General features: G+C 28.8%; 1 protein-coding gene across 1 annotated transcript in view; it reads right to left on the bottom strand.

Moving 5' to 3' along the window:
* Positions 1-2,952: 2,952 nt before the first annotated feature.
* LOC117169936 (cell surface glycoprotein MUC18-like) overlaps positions 2,953-23,955 on the bottom strand; it is a 397,122-nt gene continuing 376,119 nt past the window's right edge. Inside the window, exons 7-13 of the mRNA XM_033356446.1 lie at positions 21,470-21,578; positions 20,201-20,387; positions 18,634-18,772; positions 15,917-16,104; positions 12,548-12,681; positions 12,186-12,411; positions 2,953-3,060 (exon numbers count right to left, since the gene is read on the bottom strand). Coding sequence (XP_033212337.1) covers positions 2,953-3,060; positions 12,186-12,411; positions 12,548-12,681; positions 15,917-16,104; positions 18,634-18,772; positions 20,201-20,387; positions 21,470-21,578 — 1,091 coding nt within the window. The remainder of the gene's footprint in view (positions 3,061-12,185; positions 12,412-12,547; positions 12,682-15,916; positions 16,105-18,633; positions 18,773-20,200; positions 20,388-21,469; positions 21,579-23,955) is intronic.

Below are 23,955 nucleotides of genomic sequence, written 5' to 3'. Positions count from 1 at the left end.
GGGATTAGCTCCCTATCCCCGAAAAAGCACTACGGAATTAATGGACGCTCCCTCGGGAAATTTTTAATATACACGTGCCCTTCATTGCGATCTCTCATTCTATCTACTAGTTTTGTACTTTTATAAATTACATTGGCATTCTGATCGAAAGACCAATAAAAATCTCTAACGACAAAAAATTCTTGATTCGTCAACACATGTATGTAATCTTACAAAATGCTAAGCAATAATTCTTAAATTTTAGTTTTCACATCTAGTTTCCAGTACGAAGTTTTGAGTTCGGACTTCTATCGCATAACGAAAGCTTCATTTTCAAGAACTACAATTTTATAATCTTCAATTTTAGAATTGTTAAAAATTTAAGGCAGCATTTAATACTGCTCCACTTCAAAGACCTGGAGCAGTACTATGCGCCAACCTGGCGTGGAACAATACTGCGAGAAAGCGTGACGTGGAGCAGTATTGAATCACGGTGTCGAAATATAAAACAAAAATTAATTTCAAATTTGTATGATTTTGAAATTTCCTCATATTGAAAACGTATGGGGTAAACTAGAAACTTAAAAATAATGAGTACCTTTTAGGGTGACTTATGAAATCCTTTTTTTTCAGATTTTCAAAAATCTTGACTTGGCAATTTATTTCTTTTGACGAGAGAATGATCCCGTATTTTTGCCAAATTTGAAATACATATTTAGAGGTCGCTATAGAGGCTTGATGCCAAAAATTCATTTTTTTAAATTTAAAATGTTTTTCTACAATTTTAACTATATCACCTTGTACAATATAGAAAATTCTTTATCATGGTGTCATATTACCCTAAAACTTTGTGCGATATGACGAGAAAATGTTAAAGTGGTTATTAACATAACTGAAGTGGTGATTTTATCATAAAGTTGGCATTCAGAAGTAATATTCTAATCCCTTAATTATCACTCGGGGTCCATTGGACCCAATGCTTTTTTCAATCGCGAATATTTATATAATGCCTGCTTCATTTTTTGCATTTTTTTCATTATATTAACATCTGAATTTTTTGTATGAGCAATAGCATATTGTTCACCAGGCTTTTAGGAATACCCACAATAAGTTTCAGGTAAGTCTATTGAAAACTCGAGAAATTATCCAAAGTTTTCTACGCTGGGGTCAAATGGACCCCGTGTTTTTCCAAATATGAAAAAATCTATATTAAAAGAAATCGATTTAAAAAGGAAAGTATGTGCTACCTTATTTTTTATATTTATATTCTTGACATAATGATTAAAATTTAACGAAGTCTTAAAATTATTTAGATTTTAATACTTAATTTACTCAACATTTCAAAAAAAGAATTTTCTTTAAGTTTCTGTAGAAAAAAAATGTTTGAAGATTCCTGAAAAAATTTAAAATGAGTTCTTATTTTGAAAAATCAATTTTCAGTGAAAATTGAAAAAAAGATTTCAAAACATCATAATGATTTCCTAAAATTTCGAAAAAGAATGTAGAAGATTTCAAAGCAGAAATTTTCAATTATGTAAGATTACAAAATTTTAGACAAAATTCGAGTAATTTTAAAAGATGTTTAGAATTTTTGAACAGATTCAAAAATAATTTTAAAATTAAAAGGATTTAAAAAACTTAGTTTCTGGAAGTTTTTAAAGAAAAATTGTAGAGGGTTTTCAAAAATTTTAAAAGGCTTCTAGAGAATTCAAAATTGTACTTTTAATTTTCTTGCGAAAATTTTTAATGATTTTTTAGTTTCAAAAATTAATTTTAAAAGATTGTTTAACAAGATTTCAAAACATTCGAATAGATTTCAAAAATTGTAAAAAAAGAATATGAGAGAATTTAAGGAAATTTTTTTAATTCTGAAAGATTTACCCAAGATTGTAGGAAAAATTTTAATAATTTTAAAAGATATCTAGAAGTTTTGAAAAAAAATTACAAAATAATTTTATAAAGATTAAAAAAAATTTAAAACAATTGTATAGATTATTGATTTTTTTTACTTTAAAAAATTAATTTTAAGAGATTACTTAAAAAGTTATAAAAAAATGTCAATTTTTCAAGAAATCTTTACAAATCTATTTGAATTTTCTCAAGAATTCTAAAATAATTATATTTATACAACCTTAAAAACAAATAAACTTAAAAAATGAATTGTTACTCGAAATTTTGTTTTCATAATAAAAATTACCCCCTCCCATACTATAACTTTGTTGAAATTTGTTTCTTTCTTGGATGAAAAATCTTTTTTGGTCGCAAATTCAAATATTTTTGTTTTAAACTTCGTCTTTTAAAGTCGAATTCTACTGCTTTTAATTAGAAATTAAAATATTTTTGTATATAATATTAGTGATCCTAGTTAATATAAAAAATAACTTACTTTTCATTAGTAAAAATTGATTTTATAATTTGTTAAAATTTTTTTTTAAATTGTAGAATAAGAATTGCCTAAATGTTTTTTTCAATAGTAAAACATATTTTTAGTAAGCTAAGTAATATTTCCTGAAACTGTTATATCCACCTTAAAAATTTTTCTCATAAGGAACGAAATTTAAGGGTTACATGGCACCCTGATAAAGTTTTTTCTTTATTGCAGAAGATGGGCTAGTTAAAATGCAAGAAATGAAAACTTAAAAACTTAAAAAAAGATTCATTTTTAGGCATAAATCCCTGCATAGTGACCTTTAAATACACTTTTTTTAAACTGGCAAAACAGAGGATCATTCGCTCACCAAAAGAAATAAATTTCCTAATAAAGGTTACAGAAAACCTTAAGAAACAGGATTTCATGAGGTGCCCTAGTATCTGTTAACGAACAATATTGTACAAGTTGAAAAAACGATGCGATAAAAATGAGAAACATTTAATTGCTTATGATTCTATTTTTTGATCGCCACTTATTTTATGGCTCTTGTAGTAGAACTTTTCGCTGCTTTTTCTCGAATCCACAATATACAAGAGATATCTTCAATCACGTGAACTTGGCTTGAATGTGGTATATTGGGGTGGCTTGTCGATCTTGCAGTGAGGCTTCAGTGTCGCTAAACGATCTGGTTTTAGAAACAGCTGCTCCCCCTGCACAGTTATTATCACTAACAATAAGATTTTTTAAAGAGAAATTCAATTTCTTCAGGAATAATGTTCTCTACTTATTTGTACAAGTCTTTATTTTAACACAGTGGTATATAACTAAGTCTAATGATCTCCAAACTAGGTAAGATGTCCCAAAGAAATCTCTAAAACTTCTTTCGACAAAAAAGCTAAATTAAATAAATAATGGATAGATTTCATATAAAAACCGGGCAATATGACCCTGGTGATGTCAAGGATTATTGGGGGGTGGGGGGGTATTGTTTTTAATGGTAAATATTAAATATATATTCTTCTTGTTCAGCAAAATATTTTGATCCTCAAGTTGGGGGGGGAGGGGGGCACTTAAATATAATTACGTGAATGATCAAAAAACTATAGGGTAATTTTCTTTAAAAAGTTGGATTTTAGGAAAAAGTTGGCAGAACTAATTTTTTAAGCAGCTTATAGTAAAAATCTAGAATCTTTTAAATTTCATAAAGAAACTTAAAAATGAAAAAAATATTTTAATTGTATAAATATTCAGGAAAAACTAAAAAGTATATATACTTAAAAAGGCCGCGCGCACAAAAAAAAGTTTCGTTGTCTATTAGGACGTTAATTAAGTCGTTTAACCCTCTTCTCCCGTTCCATCTCCTAACTTTCCCTCTCCTCCAGAATTACCACTCTTCTCAATTCACCCTTTGGACCCCCCCCCACTTCTTCAACTTATTTCTTCTTTACACCCCCCCCATAATTTACCCAATTAACACTTCCCTCTCCCTAGAGATCCTCAAGGGAGAGTTGAGACATGGGTTACTCAAAATCTGATTGGCGCCGCTGTACCGGAACTAGTTAAACTTTTATGAGTTTTCATTGGCATGAGTTGTCGCTATCCTCAAATCACAATTTTATTTTTAAGAGGATTTAATGCAGAATAAAGAAAACACTCTAAAAAGAACATTATGAATTATTGGGAAGGTTAGTTATTAAGGTTAGGGGAAAATAATATTTACTTTGAAACACATGCACTTCCAAATTTAAATAAACAAAAGAGTTAATAAAAAAAAACTGTTCAAACTTTTCTTTACCTTCCCTCTACCTCCCTCTGCTACCCATTCACAGCTATTTTTTCCACTCCTCTACTCATCTGCACCTCCATACTAGTTCTCCCTTCACTTTCCTCATTATAGCCTCCCATACTTTCCTATCACTGCCCCGGCTACGCCTCCCCTCATTTTCTGTCGGTATCCCTACTACCTCTTCCCATCGCTTCCCGTACTTTCATTCTTCTTATTTCCTTATTTCTTACTCTTTCTCCCTTATTCTCTTTTACTCCTCCTCTCTTATTCTCTTTTACTCTATTTCTTTCTCAGTGACAGTAAAAGTGAAGAAGCAAAATTAATCAAAACAGATCAGACACAACAAGTTGCCGCGAATAAAATTAATTTATGTCCACTTTTTCCCAAGATACAACTTTTTAAAAAAATTTGGTAATTTTTTTAGAGTATATGACCTTAATTTTTTTTGTGAAAAACAAAAAATACGTGTCCCTGTTTTGCTTTGAAAAACAATATATTTCAAAGTATCTATGGTGTTCGGTACTTTTACCATTCTTACAAGTTCGATTCTTGGTTAACCAAAAAAGAAAGATATAATTATATTTCAGCATCAAACAATTTCGTGACATCACCAGAGTCACACTGCCCGAGTTCATGAGTAGTCGGTCAATAAGAGTTTAAAAAAATAATTAGTAAAATTTTTTCTTTCTTTCTTTAAAGATATTTTTGAGAAATCTTGCCGTAATGTAGACAACTAAGAGGGTGTGGGGAAGGTATTATGTGCTTTTAACGATAGTGCAAACGTAACAGATTTAATGACAATCAAGTATTTACAGAGCGAATAATTATCGTACTAGAATTAATTAACTATGCAGGAGCGTAATTGTAGGCATTCATTTCTACACGAAAGCATATTTTAATTAAAAATTAGGATGATCGAATTCATTTTAGGTAAGGCAGGTTTTACACTTCAACTAGCAGAAAAGCTCAGTTACAAATATTTGAAACTTTACGTCTCTTTAAACAAAAAAAAGAGAATTTGTTATTTACACATCCACAGTTTTCGATATAATTCAGACACAAAAATTTTATTTTCAAATTTTGGTGAGATTTACCCACATTTTTCGAAATCATTCGAAAAGTTTGAAAGCGGTTCCAAATGGACAAAGTGGCGACGATTTGTTTGAACATATAAAAAGTTGATTTTAATGAAAACCCCACTGCTTTATTTGTGACCAATTCCTTGTGAATCTTGGATTTCTATGAGAAAGGAATGGGGTTTATGAGGGCTAAACCATTTCTTCACACTGTTTCCGAGAAAAATTAAAAAATTATATTTTCAGGAAAAAAATTCTCCCGACCTTAAAATTGTTATAGTCTCTATAAAACGAATACGATGACTTCCTTATATTAATAGACATTTCTTTTAAATATTACAAAAAGTAACAAATTTCCATTGGATATTTCACGAATTTAATCTTACTAAAAAGAAGGTTCACTTTCAAAAAGACTGCCTTATTTTTAGCCAAAAGCAATTAAAATAATTAAGAAATTAAAAGTTTGACAAAAACTTCTGGTTTTATACATTATTTCAAATAAAGTTATGAAAATGAAACAAAATTTGAAATAAACCAATCGTTTTCTTCACAAACTGAAAAGGTAAAAAAAGAGATTAAAGGTATAACAAAAATTTTAATTAAAAAACCGGTTTTAGTTTTCTTCATAATTATCTGAAGGAAAAAATATTGTTAGTAATTAAAATACTGAAAAAAATATTTTTTTAAACCAAACAAGTTTAAAAAAGGAATAACTAAAAAATTGAAAAATGGAAAAGATAGGCTACCAAGATATACGTACTTATAAAATTGTTCTATTCTCTCATCCTTTAGGTCAATTTTGCACATTGTTTTTACACTCTTTCCTTCAAACACCATAGTTTTTGTTTTATTTGAGTTAGTTTTGAGGCCCATGCTGTTCATGCTTGCATTCAGTTTATACAACATTCTTTGTAAGTCTTCGATTGACTCTGCCATAAGAACCTTATCATTTTCGAACGCTAACCCACGTACCCTTACTGTTTCGAGATCCACAACTTCTTCGTCGAAGAGGGCCATTCTTAAATTATTCTTCATGAATATAATAAATAGATATGAGGAAATAACGCATCCTTGCCTAACACCTTGCATATTATCAAACCAGTCACGCAGTTTCCCATTAACCCTTACAATCGCTTTGGTACCAGAATATATTATATTTATTGCTTTTAGGATCCATATATTGACTCCGTACTCTTTTAGGACATCTCAAAGTTTACTTCTATCTACCTTGTCAAAAGCTTTTTCTAGGTCAAAAAATGCACAGAAAACTTGTTTTCCTACACTAAAACTTTTCTTTGTGATCTGCCTTAAGCTGAATATTTGATCCGTACATGATCTTCCAGGCATAAATCTACTTTGGACTTGCTATATTTTTCTTCTGTTATTTTTATTACCCTACGAATAATTATTTTTGAATATACTTTACTTGCGGTACTTAATAAACTGATACTTCTGTAATTATTGTAGTTGCTTTTATCTCCCTTTCATTTGTATATTGGTACGATAATCGCCTTTTTCCAGTCATTTAGAGCTTTCCATCTCGATACACTTTATTAATTCTCGCAACCTGTGAGGCATGTTCAGTGTTCAGTGTTAATATTATCTACGACAGAAGCCTTATAATTTTGTTAAGTTGTTAATTATATTCTTAACCTCAGAGGCTCAAACTCTCTTAATTGGTGTTTCTAACATATCGTAATCTATATCTCAGTTGTCATGCCTTACAACTTCACCTCTTAATAATTCCTTAAGAGTCTTTCAAAGCGTCTAGTATCCCATCTGTATCATATAGCGTTTCACTCTTGCTATTTCTTATGAGGACTAACTCTGTACTTTTACCTCCCTTCATATTGATCAACGACTATTTATAAAACAGTTTATTTCTTCCTTCAAAGTCATTTTGCATTTTCTTGTCTTCTTACGTTCTGATTTTATCCTTTTTTTGACTTTCTCTTTTTGTGTCTGTAATAATTTTCAAGTATATTTCTCTCCTCACCGTTAAGGCATGTGACGTTCAACTTTCTGCCATACATGTGTACATGTGGATCATGTTATGCCTGAATCAAGTATTTGTAATAAGTAAGCCCTTTGTTAAGCATAAGCTTGAAATACTCATAAATAACACAAAAACCGTGAGTTTTTAAAAACATTTTTATATGTTTTTAGTTTTTTTTCACGTATACGATGTAAGATATCACAACAGACCAAGAGACGTTTGCCATGTCTTTCGTTGTTTTAAATAAAAATTCTCAAATTCTTGTTTTCGGAAAAAATGCTGCTGGTCGCCAAAATCGTCTGTCCTGCATAAAACTCACAGAATTTTTTCCTCATAGAAGGCCAAATTCAAGAAAAAATGCTAAAAAATACAAGAGTAGGCCACTTGGTTAATTTTGAACCCTTTTTTTTACATTTTCCGATGATTTTTTAAGGAGGTGCCTATATCTCACAAAAATAGATGTTTTTTATGTAGATGCCTAGTTTCCGCTTAAAAAAACCACATTTTTCTTCGCTAAGAGATTCTGCGACTTAATGTGTAGAACCTGCCTGATTTGAAATAGATTCGATCGGATATTTCTCAAAAAGGTTATAATTATTAGAAAATTTGTCTTTCGCATTTTTAAAAGCCTACTAAGCTTACGTTTCTGCCACAGTGCAAAGATTTATTAATCAAGACTGCGTTGTAGGTAACAGCGCAAAGATTCACTACTAGTGATTGAATTTTTTCACTTTTTTTGTTTTTAGAAAAGGTAGAACAAATTCTAGTTAGAGATAAAAAAATTAAGGAACAATTACCGTCATGGAGTTTTCAATATATTAATTTACTTAAAATATAGAATTTCACAATTCCAAAAAAGTATTTTAAAAAGTTAGAAACAAGTTATGAACCGATTCTTGTGAATTTAGGAGGAGAATATAAATTTGTTTCTGACGAATATTGCGATCAATTTTTATTGATTTTGAACATTTCTAATAATCTAGAATAGTTTGTAAAAAATGAGAGGACTGTATTTTCAGAAGTAAATTTATTTATTAATACTTTTTGTTCAAATTTCAATATTTAAAAAATACTTCAGGATTTATATATTCATAGTTTTTTCATTCCTAATATTTCTTTTTTATTTTAGAAAATCCCAGTGAAATAATCCAAACTCTTGTGCCGATATAAATGGAGAAAAGCGATCGCAATCTCTTGCAGATGAAACTATTCGAACACTTTTTTTTATCAATTTCAGTAATACTTTTCTGAATTTAATTAAGAATAATTTCAAAAATTGATAAAGAAAAGTCAAACTGACAAATTAAGACGTCTCAAATGAAAGTTTTTTTTTTAATTTGCCGCCTCTTAAAAAGTTTTCAAGTAACTAGAAAGCCCGTTTTAGATCTTTAAACAAAACTAATAAGATTAAGGTAGAAATATGTATTAAAATTTTGTTACAATCAGGATTTGCTTGGAAACTCTGAACGTTCATAAAAAAAAATTCTGAAATTTTCCTTTCGCTCTCGCAGAAATATCAGAGTGGCCGTAAAATTTCATTTTCTAATCTCAAGCTCAATTCAAAAGAATTAAAAAGAATTCCAAAGAATTTTAAAGGATTTAAAAATATATAAAAAAATTTAAAAAATGCAAAAAATTCCGTTGAATTCAGTAAAATTGGAGAGGAAATGAGAAGAATTCCATGAAAATTATAAAAAATTTAAGGTCAATTAAAAAAATGCAAATGAATTGAAAAAAATTGAATTCACTAAGTTTGAAACGAGTTTAGGATCTTAAAACTTTATAGGTCCTGAAAAATCGTTACAGACATTCCGAAATTCTTTAAAATAGGGTCGTTACAAACAAATCTTCATTTTTTTAAAGTTACACTTAAAATAAAAATAGATAACAATACTGAAATATTTTAATATACTCAAAAATATTTCAAATCCTTTGAAATACCATTAAATTACTTGAAGCAATTGAAAATTCCTTGAGATATTTTTAGATACATACCTAACAGTATTTCAAACCTTTAAAATAATTTCAAATCCCTTGCAATATTTTTTAATCTCTTGAAACTTTTGAAAGCTACTGAAAATTCCTTTGATTTTTCAAAAATACCTTAAAACCTTTACGATCCTTCGGTATCACTTCCAATGAATGAACTATATTAAAAATACACTAACAAGATATTTTTAAACTTAATTTTTTTTAATCTCTTGAAATCTGGTAGAGCTCTTGTGAATTCTTTTGAATTTTTAAAAATCCCGTTACAATTTAAAAATAATTTAAAATCAATTCAAATAATTTAAATCAATAGAAAATCCCTTCGAATAATTTGAAACATTCTAAAATCTTTAAAATGGTTGAAAATGTTTGAAAACGCCTTGAACGTTTTGAAAATCATGAAAATCATATAAAATCCTTCAATTCTCGCGAACAGGTGCATTTTTTGAAAACACTAAAATGTTATAAATTTTGTAAAATTATATCACTTTTGCCATTTTTTTCAAAAATCTCTGACTTTTCCCTGATTTACAAATTTTTCGTGACCTACGGCTTCCCTAAATGTAAGCTGTTTAAGGAGGGGCAACTATAAATAAAAACATTTCCTGTTGTTATTTGAGACGCCCTACTGACACATACAAATAGTGAATGAAATTCAGACATGGGCAACTTGCGATAAATTGCATATTTCGCAAAGGTCTCTGCTTTCCAGTCGAAAAGCTTCTGTTTTTGATAGGAACAATTCTCCTAATGTAAAATTCGTTCAAGTCTTCTCAATGTCCATCTCAATGTTTTCTTGGCAACCGATCGACTTTATAACATGCACGTAGCTGTCGAGTCTTGAAATGCAGACGATGGAGATTGTCTTACGGGTTGCAAAGTATTTATAAGTCAATCTTTTACTCTGGAATCCCGTAGAATGCGAGGCTGCAAAGAAAAGAGTGCCTTTTCTTGGCTCAAAAAGGAACAAAGTTTCAACAATGTTTCTGCAAGAGTTGAGGCAAAAATCGAAAATTTCCATGAAATGTGGTTGGATCATTTGCGGGAAAGAAGATACTTTTTTTGAAAGGAAAACGATTTTTATTGTGCTTCTATAAGTGGATGCCAAATGCAATTTTGTTCGGTTTACTTGTTAGATTCACTGTTTAACACTAAGGGCTCCTTTTTCAAATAAATAGGATCCATACCAAACTTTTATATCAGTTATATATTTATTTTAGGGCGTATCGAAAGTACAAAAGTTTAGTATTTTATTTTATGGAGGGGGGGGGGGGGGGGGAGTCTAAAGAGTTTTAAGTGGGTGTGAAATGGTTTTATGGAAGTTTTATAAAAAAATGTACTTTAGTTTGAGTCCGCAAGCATAAGATGATTTTTGGTGAGGTTCTATACTACTTAGACACTTACATCATCATGGCATATAACTTTTACACTTCATCTGGAGTACAAAAAATATTAAATTCAACATAATTTTTTTGTCACTTGTACTCTTTTCTATATCTTCAAAAATTTGAATTTTCATATTCATCACAGAACAGAAGATATCTGATCGAATTAAAATTTGGAGGGCTGACTACTCTTGTGAAAATACAATTCTTACCCACTTTAGATTTCATTACTTGAAAAAATGTTTTTTATTTGGTCCAATCTAATAAATCTAGATACCATTAAAAGTGCTTAAAATATAATAGATTTCTTCAAAGGCTAATAAAATTTGTAAAATTAAAATTTTTTGTAATGAATCATAAATTACTCTTTAATTTCTATAGATATATTATTTAAATAAACTTTTTTTTATTAAAACTTTTTAAATAGTTTGTAGAATATTTAAATATTGATTTTTTAAATGAATCATAAATTAACCGCTAATTTATATAGATAAATTTATTTAAAATTATTTAAATAAACGTTTTTTGATAAAATTTTAAAAAATAGTTTGTAGAATAGTTAAATATTTTAAAATGTTACACTAAAAAATCATTTGATTTGAAATGGACAATGAAGATTAAAACATTTTTTAGATTTGTTTGAATTAGATAGCTTGAATTCGAACAATTTACAACATACTGAGGTTTGAAAACTTTAGATATTCTTCCTGGGCTTTCAAAATTGAATCCATATCAACCTTGTTTCCTCCAAATGAAATTCTGATGTTTTCTAATTGATATTTTTTCTAAATTGATAATTTAAAGTTCTTAAATCGATATTTCAAAAAATTAAGTGTCTTAATTGTTGTGTTAACTGATACTTTTAAAACCTAAAAATCCTAAAAATATATAATATCACAAGTTACAAATCTCAAAGTTGCATTGCTTCCAAAAATTAAAAGCGTTCCAATTTCATTCTTTTCATGTATAAATACATTGACATCAAATTTAAAATTTACTTTAATATATTCTTTAGATTTGTTAGTACGTAGAAAACAGATCTTTTCAGATTGATGATTATTTAAATTTCAACAATTGTTTGAAATTTTTAAATTTAGACTGATGCAACGTTGGATATTATTAAATTAAAGACTCTCATATATTTAAAATGATATGCGTTTTATTTGGCCACCTATACATTCTATACACCTACATACGTTTCTTCTGAATTATAAAGTTCATTGAGGAATAAAAAAGGAAAGTTCTTCTAAATTTATTTATTTACTTCAATATTTACTTGAATTTATTTGACATACTTCTCAAAACTGCTCTTTAAAAGCTCTTGGTAACTTCATTTAATTGTAAATAAATTCTGATTCCTGATATTGAATTTACAAAAATATAAAACTTTTAAACAATTATCAACAAGAATTTTGAAGAGCCCTTGCAAACAATGAATCAAGGATCGCGCCGGGGGGATAGTGGATAATTTTCACATTCATCGTGCATGGAAAATAAGGTTGCATTGTGAAAGTACAAAAGCCATTTTTGGATATTCATTCCGTCATCGGCGTTTAAAAATATCTACTTTCATTTTAAAAGCAGATAAAGACTATTATCTGACCTGGATAGCATACTGGGGCCCATGAGATTGACTATGATGATGATGCCTCTGATAATGGGGTTGCTGATGATGAGGATCATGTTGATAAATATCCTGATGATACTGAGACGGAACAGGCTTCAAAACGTGATTTTGTCTTTTTTCCGGGACAAACTGCTGAGCTGCTCGTTCCATTGTTTCCACGGCTAATCGTGGATCCTCAATAATTGTATTTGAGGGTTTGGTACTAAAGGAAAATAATAAATGAGCATTATTTTTTCCAAGTGCATAATAATATTAGATTTCATATTTCAGGGCCAGTAATGAAATAATGGATATTGGATACTCGCTTTTTAAAATGAAGTTAAAAATTTGATACTTACCAATGAACTTGCTGCATTGCTGGAACTGTATTTCTGGGGACACAGCATCTATCAGAACGCAGAAAACAAACGAAGCCCATTATCAATATTGAGAGAACGGTGAATCCCGCAACAGCTCCGATTACCAATGGAATCTGAAAGTGGAAAAATAAATTGTTTACCTTTTGCAAGTAAAATTAGATTAATTACTCGGAAGTTCGCAACGTTTACGAGAAACGTAACAATTATTTTGCTGAAAACTGAAAATATTTTTCCTGATAATGGCAGTAGTTAACGTCAAAAGCATTCTTAAAAAAAGTTTCATCCCTCTAGCGAATGTGAAGCACACCCTTCATCAAAAAGCTATTCTTCGAGTTTTTGTTTCTCGAAATTTCAAGTTGGTAAATTGTTAATTTCCCGATTTTTAGCGATGTTTTGGTGTCACTATTATAATAATTTAATCCTTTGATAATTCAATCCATAGGCTATCTCAGTTATACACTAATCAAGGCTTCAGTTTTCTTATGATATCCATTACTCTTACCACTAGCTTATGTTAGCAAATATTATTCATATTCGCCATATAGCATATTATTATATCTTTAGTCACCTGTATTAGTTTTATAATTTTTTAATTCTTTATTTACCGATGTCATTATGTATGCTCGACCAGAGTTTGTACTTTTTTGTATATTGAAGTGTATCATTTGTTTCTTAGAAGACTGTTTGGTTCTAGGAACACAATAAATAAATTCTAAATCTTAGGTCACAAGTGTCGGAAAAATCTCATATGAAAAACATACTAAATGAACCCCTAACGTTAAAAATTCTGTTAAGAGTCAATAATTTTAAGAGTCTTAATATTTCCGCTGATGAAAATGGCATGATTTCAAGCCAAAAGTTCCACAAAAAACTTTCTCCTTTTTAAGACACGTAAAAGCTATCCAAATGGACCCTAAAGTTTAAAAAATTCTGTAAATCACACTAATTTGAAAAATGCGAGTATGAACGCAACTAAGGCGCGCGACTGTTGGTTCTCACAATTCGCGCTCGATAATGTGTTTACCTCCTCGCGCTATGCGTTCGGTCTTTATATATTCCCCACATTTGAATACCACATGTATATAATTTACATAAATGTAAATTATTACAATTCATAATATGCATTGTCTCTTGATTTCTTTTTTCATAACGTGCGAGAAAAGTCATTGGGATAAATTATTCGCCTTTTTGAATGCTATGCACATCCGTACAGAGAATTTTTGAATAAAAAAAAAGTTAAAAAAATATTCAAAATGAGCTTAATTTTTCAATTTTTATCAAAAAATAATAGATTAATTTTTTCAAAAGTCATTGTGGAAACAGACAGACATACAGACATACATTCAGACAAACAGGCAGGCATGCAGACATACATAAATACATACATACATACTGAGAAATATTCGTAAAAGATTCAGGGGGTCTCAAATAGTGGACATTTAACAAAAACTGGGGGAGGGGGGAGGTGAAATCTTACACAAATCTAATACCTTCTCTGGTGAGAATGTAAAAAATGTCATTCCTCTTGTTCAGGAATTCATTAAGGGTGGGTTCCACATGCACTGGAAGGATGAAACTTTTTTTGTATACTTTTGTAATGAGAAGCTGACATTTTTAATCGAACATTTTAATTATTAAAATTGGCGTTTTTCTTACAAAAATTTTGAAACCTTATGGATTAATTTAGGGTGGGTTTCACATCAAATAGAGGGGTAACAATTTTTATTGATACTTTGGCTTAAAAGGCTAATTTTTTTTGGGTGAAAACTTTTCGAATTTCTAAATCAAAGTCTTCTTACATAATTTTTTAAACTGTAGGGTTTGATTTGGGCTGGGTTTCACGTAAGTGTCTGTTTACAGAATTGTTTCTAACTTTTCGGTGTGATTTGGGGGGGGGGGGGGGGGGGGGGGGGGGTTCCACATTCGTTACTGAGATGAAACTTTTTTTTTGTCTTTTTGGCTAGAAATCATGCCATTCACTCAAAAAATATTTCGACTTTGAAAATAAATGTGTCTTTTAGAATTATTGAACCTTTATGGGGCGGACGCTAAAACAATTATGGTCAATTAGCATGGAACCATCGTTTTTTATAGAGTAGGTTCCACATGCGTTAGAGGCATGCATTTTTTTAGAGTGCTTCTGACATAAAAAACTGTCATTTTCGGTGATAAAATTTCAACTTTTCAAATGAGTGTATTTTTACAAAAATTTTATTACTTTAGGGGAAGATTTGGGGTGGGTTACATGTGCGCTACATAAATAAACTGTTTTAATTACTTTTGGCATGAAATTCTAGCATTATCATCGAAAACACTTTGAGTTTTCATTTTTATGTCTTTTTATAGAATTTATTCAACTTTAGTGGTTCATTTGTGATTGGTCTCATATTTGCTAGACGGATAAAATCTTGTTTGGATACTTTTAGAAAGAAATTGTGTTAGCTTTGAAGAAAAATTTCTACTTTTAAAATAAGTATATTTTTATAGATTTTTTGGAAACTTAGTACCGATTTATGAAGCTCAAAAAAGGTGTATTCCGTTTGTATGAGACAAACTTTGATCATATTAAAAATTCTACAGTACTGTCTCTGACAAGTTTGTCTGTATCTTAGAGACTCGTCGAATGACCTAAAGCAAGACTGATACATAAATTAAAAAAATATATTGTTTTTCTTGTTGATATAATTAAAAACTTTTTAATATGGGAAATACAACATACTAATGTTATTTGGATTTAATAAAAAGGTTACATTTTCGGAATACAATTTTTTTGTTTGTTTTTAATTTGGAATATAGCTCAGTTTCAATTTTTTCTCTTGTTAAAGAAAAAACTCCCTCTATGAGGAAGCAAATTTATTTGATACCTTTGAGGAAGCAAAGTATTCATAAAATGTGTAGAAATAAATACACATAGATTTAATAATTCATACTACTTCGCAGTGGTATTTTTGTTCTAAGAAACTTTTCAAATTATTTTTGTCATATTATAGAATTTTTTTATCTCTAGGGGTTGATTTTGGTTGGGTTTCACGTGCGCTACAGAATTAAATGTTTTTGGGTTGCTTTCAGCATTAAATTCTGTCATTACTACCGAAAAAATTTCGAATTTTCATATAAGTTATTAGATTTAATTTGTAGGAAAAAGTTATTTCCAATAAATTTATTCAACACAAAATTCTCGGTTGTAATTCTATTTTTAAATTTGCAGTTTCAAAATATATTCAAAAATCAAATATAAAACATAAATACGTATATTTCTGCGGCAATAAAATAAAAATAACGTATATATATAATTAATATATATAATATATAACTAATTATTATAAATAATATATGATAAAATTTCACCTGGCCTGGTTCGTCGACCCTGAGCATCAAAACTCGTCGATCACTTCCACGATCATTTTCCACAATAACGTGGTACAGTCTTTGATCTTCTCTGATGGTAGTTATTAGTTCTAAAATTGCTAAATAACAGTCATCTGAAGGCAGAGGTTTTAAGTCGAAAGCCCGATGTCGAGGTTCCAATACTTCTCCTGAAAATTTTAATTCTGACTTAACAAGACTTTCTGAACACAACTTTTCAATATAAAATTTCCTCTACTCTGCAAAGTAAATTCACATTCTTGAATGCTTTCAATTGTATTTAATCATTTGTAAAGTTTCTAAACTCAAGATATTCTTTCTGTTTTCTTTGCAAACACATGTAAAGAAGTTACTTTAAGAAAGTTCCCATCTTATTGAAATCCTACTTCAATGTTGTTTCAGTTCAAGAAGATAGAAAATTTGTATAAGGAAAATGTAAGAATCAATTTTTATTTTTTAATGTAACGTTTTGATTTTTCTTTATTCAAAATAGTTGTAAACTAGGCTGATGAATGTTAGCATCAAGAATAGGATACGTATTCTTCAGAAGTTGCTTAGATTCATTGTAATTGTAATTTTGTCAAATACAGACCTAACGGTCCAAAATTATTTCAAAACAGGGGAAATAGGTGAATTCAATACATTATACTTTCAACTCTTAAGATTTTAAATAAAACAAAAGATCTCAATAAAAGAGTTCAGTTTTCAAGTTAAAACGTTGAATATTTTAGAAAACAGTTGACTTTTAAAACCGTCAAGATAAATTTTCAAACAAATTGCTAAATTTTTACAACAAAAAATAATTTTCAACAAAATATTAAAAATTCTTAACCAAATAGTTGAATTTTCAACCTACAAAGATGAATTTTCATCTAAATGATCGAATTTTTAAACAAAAGTAAATTTAGAAGTCAGTTGAACCTTAAACCAGAAAAGTTTAATTTTCAATGAAAAAAGTACTTTTTCAACAAATAAAGAAGACTCTTCTACCGGAAAAGATGAACTTTCAATATATAACGGATTAATTCGCAATTGAAAATATAATAGTTGACGTTTCACTCAAAAGTTATTTTAATTTTAAATAAAAAACAGTTTAATTCAACCGACAAAGACGAATTTTCAGTAAAATACCTCAACTTTCAAACAAGTAGTTCACCTTTCAAGCAATGAATTTGAATTTAAAAAAATTGAAAAAAATTAAAAAAAAAAAATTTTTCTAAAAAATATAGTTGAATCTTTAACCAAAACAGATTAAAATTTAATCAAAAAGTTGCATTTTTAACCAAGAAGTAGTTGCATTAAAAAAATATATGAATTACAAACGAAAATATAATATCTGATGTTTAGAAAAAATATGTTAAGTTTATAAATTTATTTTGAAACCCAAAAAGATCGATTTTAAACAAATAGTTAAACTTTGAAGCAAAATCGACAAATTTTCAACAAAATAGTTTATATAGGCAAAGAGTTCAATAATACTTTGTAAAAAGGTTTCCAACCAAAAAAGTGATTTTTTTTTGGAAAACAGATGAAACTTCAAGCCGAAAAGTTATCAAGAGAAATTTTCAAAAGAACGAACTTTCTATCCAAAAAGGCAAATGTGTAACAAAACAGTTGAATTTTCGATGAACAAAGATAAATTTTAAATAATATAGATGAATTTTCAAAAAAATGTTTAAGCGAATAGTTAAATTTTTAAACCAATGTTTTAATTTTCAACATAAAAATATGAATTTTTATTTAATCAGTCGAATCTTCATACAAAAAGGATTAAACTTCAACCAAAAACCAGATAGTTGAATTTTCAGCAAAAAGTTGATTTTAAACCAAGGAAGATTATTTTTCTACCAAAAAAAAGACTTTTCTACCAAAAAAAGGTCTATTTTCTATCAAAAATAGTTTAATTTTCAAATAAGAAAAAAAAACTTTTAACAAAATAATTAAATTTTCAATCAAATAGTAAAATTTTTGGCCAATAGAGATGAATTTAGGGCTAAAAATATAATAGTAGACTTTTCAATAACCAGGAAGAATTAAATTTCAACTAATAATAATTAGCTTTTCTTACTGGTTTCTACTAACGCAGTTCGCAGTTTAGTGAGAAAATGAGAAAAAATAAAAGTTTCTTAATACAGGGAAAAAGAGGAATTCTTAAAAAAAGGAGAAAAGAGGTACTGAAAATCCTATATAATCTTACTTATTATTAAAAAATCTATTAAGTACCTATTGTTAAATGAACAATTTTAACCGAAATTATTTTTCTATTAAGTAAATTTCAGTATATCTTCCAAAATAGGTTATAATATACAATCAGTATATTCTTATCAATGTTTAAAATAATTTTTCAAATCGCTCTATTTCGAACTGGATTGTACGTAGTTAAAAAAAAAGTAGAGCCCCTAGATGATTTTTATCGAAAATATTTTATCCTGGGCATTCTGCAATATCATGAAATCCCTTGTAGAACAAACTTATATTTTCAATAAGAATCCGCACTTTGAGATATTTAAGAAACAGAAACAAACAAATGCTGCTGTGTGATACCCTTATGGTTAAAGAAAGTAAAAATAAACTTGGTCGATAAAAAAATATTGAAAGGGGATAAATTAATTTAAAAAACAAACGGAAAATCTAATTTGTACAAAACGTACAAAAATGAAAATTGAAAACCAAACTGGAATACTGGATTGAGGTCTAACCAGCGTGGAGTCTGGTGCTTCCCCATTCCCAGGCGACGAGTCGCGGCCTGGGATTAGAGCAGAGTGTGATTTCCAAACGAGCTGGGCTCCCTTCCGTCGTCGAAACAAGAAACTTCTCTGTACTCGCTGGTTTCATTACCTGCAAACACGTAACTAATATTGCGTCAAACTGATTTACCGATTACAATGTCAGCACCAGAGTTTCATGTTGCTTTATACGCTTTTCACTAATTTTAACTCGGCGCGATGAAACAGGAGATGCATACAGAATGACTTTCTATTTTCAGGTATTGCATAGCATGCTTGTATAGTATTGTATTGTATTTATTTGACATTTGAATTTCAGTTAGTGTGATTTAATTTTTATTATATTTCAAATAACCTCAATCAGGGTTGCTACAAAATCTCAATTCCGAAAGTCGCTGACTTTTCCTGACATTTCCCAAAACAATTTTTCATTTTCCCGTATAGTTATACATTTTTTATCAGGTATAAAAGCAACCTCACACCTTGGTGACCAATAATGTAATGCAAAACAAATGTTTGTTTCTAAATTGATCCTAAACACTGTTAGTGACAAAAGTTAGAGAGTGTCGTGGCAAAAGCATGTAAGTCCTTAGCGACAAATTTAGCAGACGAAATAAAAAATCCAATTAAAAAAAAAAGAAACAGCACATTCGAGCTTTCGTGGAACTCTAGAGACCCATATCTCGAAAAATATTAACTTTTTTTCGAGATATAGATCATCAAAAGTCGATTGTTGTCCAAAACGTGTAAGTCCATGGATGAAAAAAATGTAAATCCCAATTAACATAAAAAATATGTCTAAAACATTATAAACGCATCGTAAAACAAATAAATTTTGAACCAAAGAGATAAATTTGTAAAAAAAATTATTTCTGAAAAGTGTAATAGTATATATTCCGACCACAAAATATTGTAATTTTCAATAAAAAGCAGCCTAATATAACAAAAAATACATATTTTTCTAGCAAAATATGTAGTAAAATCCTCAACCGAAATACATTAATTTTTAAACCGAAAATATTATTTTGTTACAAAAAGTTAATTTTGAATAAAACAGTTGAATTTTTACAAAAAATAGTTCAATTTTTAACCCAAAAAGACGAATTTTTAATAAGACACTTGAATTTTTAACGAAAAATAATGATTTTTCAACAAAAGTGTTAAATTTTTAACAAAGTAATAACAATTTTAACCACAAGATGCATTTTCAACCAAAGCAATTATAATTTTGTAAGGCTTACTTGGTATTAACATATTTTTTCACATATAATTTCATTAGCGTTCCACGTTTAATTAATTTAGAGAATTTATTTATATTTTAATTTTATACGTTTATAAAATCTATGTGTATTTTACACGGCGTCTTTTTTATCAAAAATTCCCTGCCTGTTTCAGGTTTTTCCAGACATTCCCTCACTTTCTCTGACTTTCTGGAATTCCCTGACTAACTAACCTGGGGCAACCCTGTTAATTTAAAAACTGAAATTCGAATCTAGATTTCACGGAATTGAAATTGATTTGACGGATTGGAAATTCTCACCTTTGGTGCACCAACAACTTGTAGAGAAACCGGATCACTTTGAATTTCTCTGATGTTTCCATTGATTTTATTAGCCGCCAAACAGATGTATTGCCCTTGTTGGTCGTATGTGACGTTTGTTAAAACTAAACGCTGACCTGTTCCACATTCTACAGGCAGCCGCCCATCGGAAAAAATTTGAGCCCATCTGAAACAAAAAATAGATAGAAAAGTTAGTTATTATGAAAATATTCTAACTTACAAGGAGAAGTTCTAAGATATCTATCTCTGATTTGATTCGTTCTGAGATATTTTGTAAAGAATAAAAAATAAGAAACACTCATTTCATATAATTTTCAGACTCATAAAATTAATATTGAATTACATTAAGAAAACTAAATTTAGATAGAAGGATGCACTTGATTTGAATTTTGCTTGCTGAAAATTCAAATTATGTTAAAGTATGTTATGGGAATACGTGTTTGCTAGTAATACACTTTTATGAAGGGGTAAACTACCCCTATATTTATGAAATATTAGTAGTATTCAAGAAATCGAATAAATTGAAAATCAGACAGGCAGCGCAACTTTAAATCCCAGAATCATTCGCCTCTTAAAGATGTTGTTCTTTAAAAGAAATAAGTCGACAGGTATTTTGCCGTCTTGAGAACATAATCATTTTCGCGTAGTTATAAGTAAGGTAAAAAATCCTACTATCTAATTTAGTTTTCCCAATGTAATCCAATTAAAACTTCAGGGGTAATTTCAGCCCTTCAATATGAGAGTGGAAACTAGACTTGAATGAGTATTCCTTGTTTTTTATACTTTACAATATCTCACAACGAATATTGTATCATAATATTATTATATAATATTATTATTTCACGTTTTCCATATGAGATTGTACAGCTATAACAAAATACATATTCCGTATTTTATGATGCCTTACAATATATTTCAAAATGCATCAAATCAGAGTTGGAAATCTGGGAACTTCTTCTTGTTAGTTCTAAGTAAACTACAAACTATACAATCTTTCATTTTGAATTTTTTTTTTAAGTACGAGTTTCAATATTTTCAATTTAGTAGGGCGACCCTTTGTTGAAAAAAAATCATATAATTAGTGTGTAGCACACAGTAAAAGAAAACGTCTTTATATAATTAAAAAATTACAAATCCTATCTCTGTCTTGAAAAGTAATTAATTGTTCTTCAGCAACACATTCTCTGCATTTAAAAGTTTTTCAAAATTTAATATTTTTTTATATTTGGGTATAAGAAGGTAGATTACCTGTACTCGGCAGGTGGCATAGCATCTGCATGACACTCAAAAGAAGCGGCCGTATACAATAAAGCTGTCTTCCTTCTATCAGGTCCAACTGAACTTATCCTTGGTGGATCTATGGATGAAAATGAAACTGATTGCTTTATCCCTAATGTAAATCACGGTGTGCACTTCACTCGATTGCCAGGAACAGAACTACCAATCACTCAAATTTCCACTGTTGATTGAATGCTCTCTACTCATCTCAAAATTTCTGTTTCTAAATTATATACATTGCTCAATATGTCAATGCAGTTGAAAGCAAATTCTATGATTAATAAGCCGAGCATGAATTTCAACGTAAATCAGAATTACATAACACATCCAAATTACATTGGAAAATATAAGAAATATAAATGTTCGACGAATACGGGTTTTAAAGTGAATCATTCATTTCCAAGCAAAGGTAAATTTGCGTCATTTTCGACAAAAAGTAACTTTTTGAATTAAAAAGGAATATTCGTAAGATACTTGGTGGAATACGAATTAAACATTTAGGTTCATTTCGATGTTAAATTTAAAAATCTGTAATAATTGATGAAAAAATAACATTTTCTTATTCAAATCACGGATTTTTTTAGATGCGAAGACATATTTTAATAATTTACCTAAGTAATTAATAACTTTTGTCAGCCAGTACGTCGTTACTCAAAAGTAATGCTTTACAGTTAAGATTACTTTAATCCATTGTTTACTGTGTTATAAATTATCTAGATTATAAGAACTAGGTCCAGTAAATTTACGACCCACTTAATTTTTTAAAACATTTTTAAGAATTATAAACATTAGAAATATGTTACTTTAGAGAAAAAATCAATACATTTATCTTAAATATGGACATCAATCCCAATTCAGAAAATCAGTGATGCCAATAGACCAATTAATTAAAATTATATTCGCTGATTTTTAGTGAACTATACATTATTAAAATTATTTCTTCTGAACTAAAATAAGTTCTATTGAATTCTCCCTGAATTTCACTAAAATTAAGTAAATTTAAGAAACTTTATTAACTCTAAAGTGAATTTGATTGAATTCAACCAAATTCAATGTCATTTATGAGAATTCAAGAGAATTTAAGTAGATTAAAGTGAATTAAAAGAAATTAAAAAGAATGTTAAAGAATCAAATGGTAATTATTAACAGAATTCAGCTGAATTAAAGCTACGTAAATGATTCAAATAATTATACATAAATAGTTCGAAGAGATTTCAAGTGTATTGAATTTCACTAATTAAACATAATTAAAGAGATTTCATATAAATACATAATACCTCAAGGCAAATTAAGTAAATTAAATGCAATTTCAATAAATTTAATGCAATTAAAATTAATTCTACTTCATTCTGGGTGAAACTAACCAAATTTAAGCAACTTAGACTAATTTGAAAGGCATTGAATGGAATAAAAAGGAATTAAATTAAACTTAAGGGAATTTAATGGAATTTAACGAAATTCAAGGTACAGCTCCGGTAGAAATGATCTATTCACTTAATTTTTGACCTGTTGCCAAAGTGCCCTAATTTTTATTAATAATATTACCTCAAATTTTTTTCAAATAATATCACGAATTATGAAGATATTTTTGAAATTTTTTTCTTAAAATCTACCCTACGGCCAAAGTTGGTACAAAAAAGTCGCAAATTTTCAAATAATGATTATACTCACCAAATTATTTAAAAAATAAAAAAATAAATTGTTTATAAATATTAAAACAATTTATTGAAATATGGTAATTAATGATTTTTTAAAAATATTTGTATTTACTCATTTTTGAAATTTTGCGAATTTTTTGCTCAACTTAGGCCAAAAACCAGAAGAAAATTCTAAACATATTTGAACGATTTAGAAAAATACTATGGAGAATTAATTACCTTTAAAATGAGTCCAAGTACTCTAAGAAATAGTTATTACTTCCTGAGCGACTAACATTTTTTGAAAAAATCGAAGTTTTACGTTATTTGCGATATCTTTGTATGAAATTGACATTTTGTCTTGAACTTAGGCTTATATGTCATGTTAAAATGACAAAGCTTAAGATATTTCAGCAACAGCTCAAAAAACAGGCGCGTTGACAATATTTTCAACAATTTAAATAGAATCTAAGAGAATTTAAATAAATTCGTGACTAATTGAATGAATATCAAAGTAATCAAACTAAATTTAAATGATTCCAATGTAAAATTTGGATTTTCTTCTAAATTGATGTCAGTTATATTCAATTTTTGGTGAATTATAATGAATTTAAGTAATTCCAAACAGAATTCGACTAAATTCAAGAGTGTTTCAGCGAATTGAATTTATTTCCTTAGAACCCAAAAAAAATACAATAGAACCACGAAGAAATAATAAGGAGACCTAACTCCGTTCCCCCACTTGGCAATAGAAACATTACCGTAAGTGATACGCACATTACAGGAAGATCTTAGATTTTAGTGCGCAGGTGCGCAGTT

Source organism: Belonocnema kinseyi, chromosome 3 (assembly GCF_010883055.1).
Source record: "Belonocnema kinseyi isolate 2016_QV_RU_SX_M_011 chromosome 3, B_treatae_v1, whole genome shotgun sequence".
Taxonomy (NCBI): domain Eukaryota; kingdom Metazoa; phylum Arthropoda; class Insecta; order Hymenoptera; family Cynipidae; genus Belonocnema; species Belonocnema kinseyi.
The sequence above is the reverse complement of the archived record's forward strand: the minus strand, read 5'-3'. Positions and strand labels throughout refer to the sequence as shown.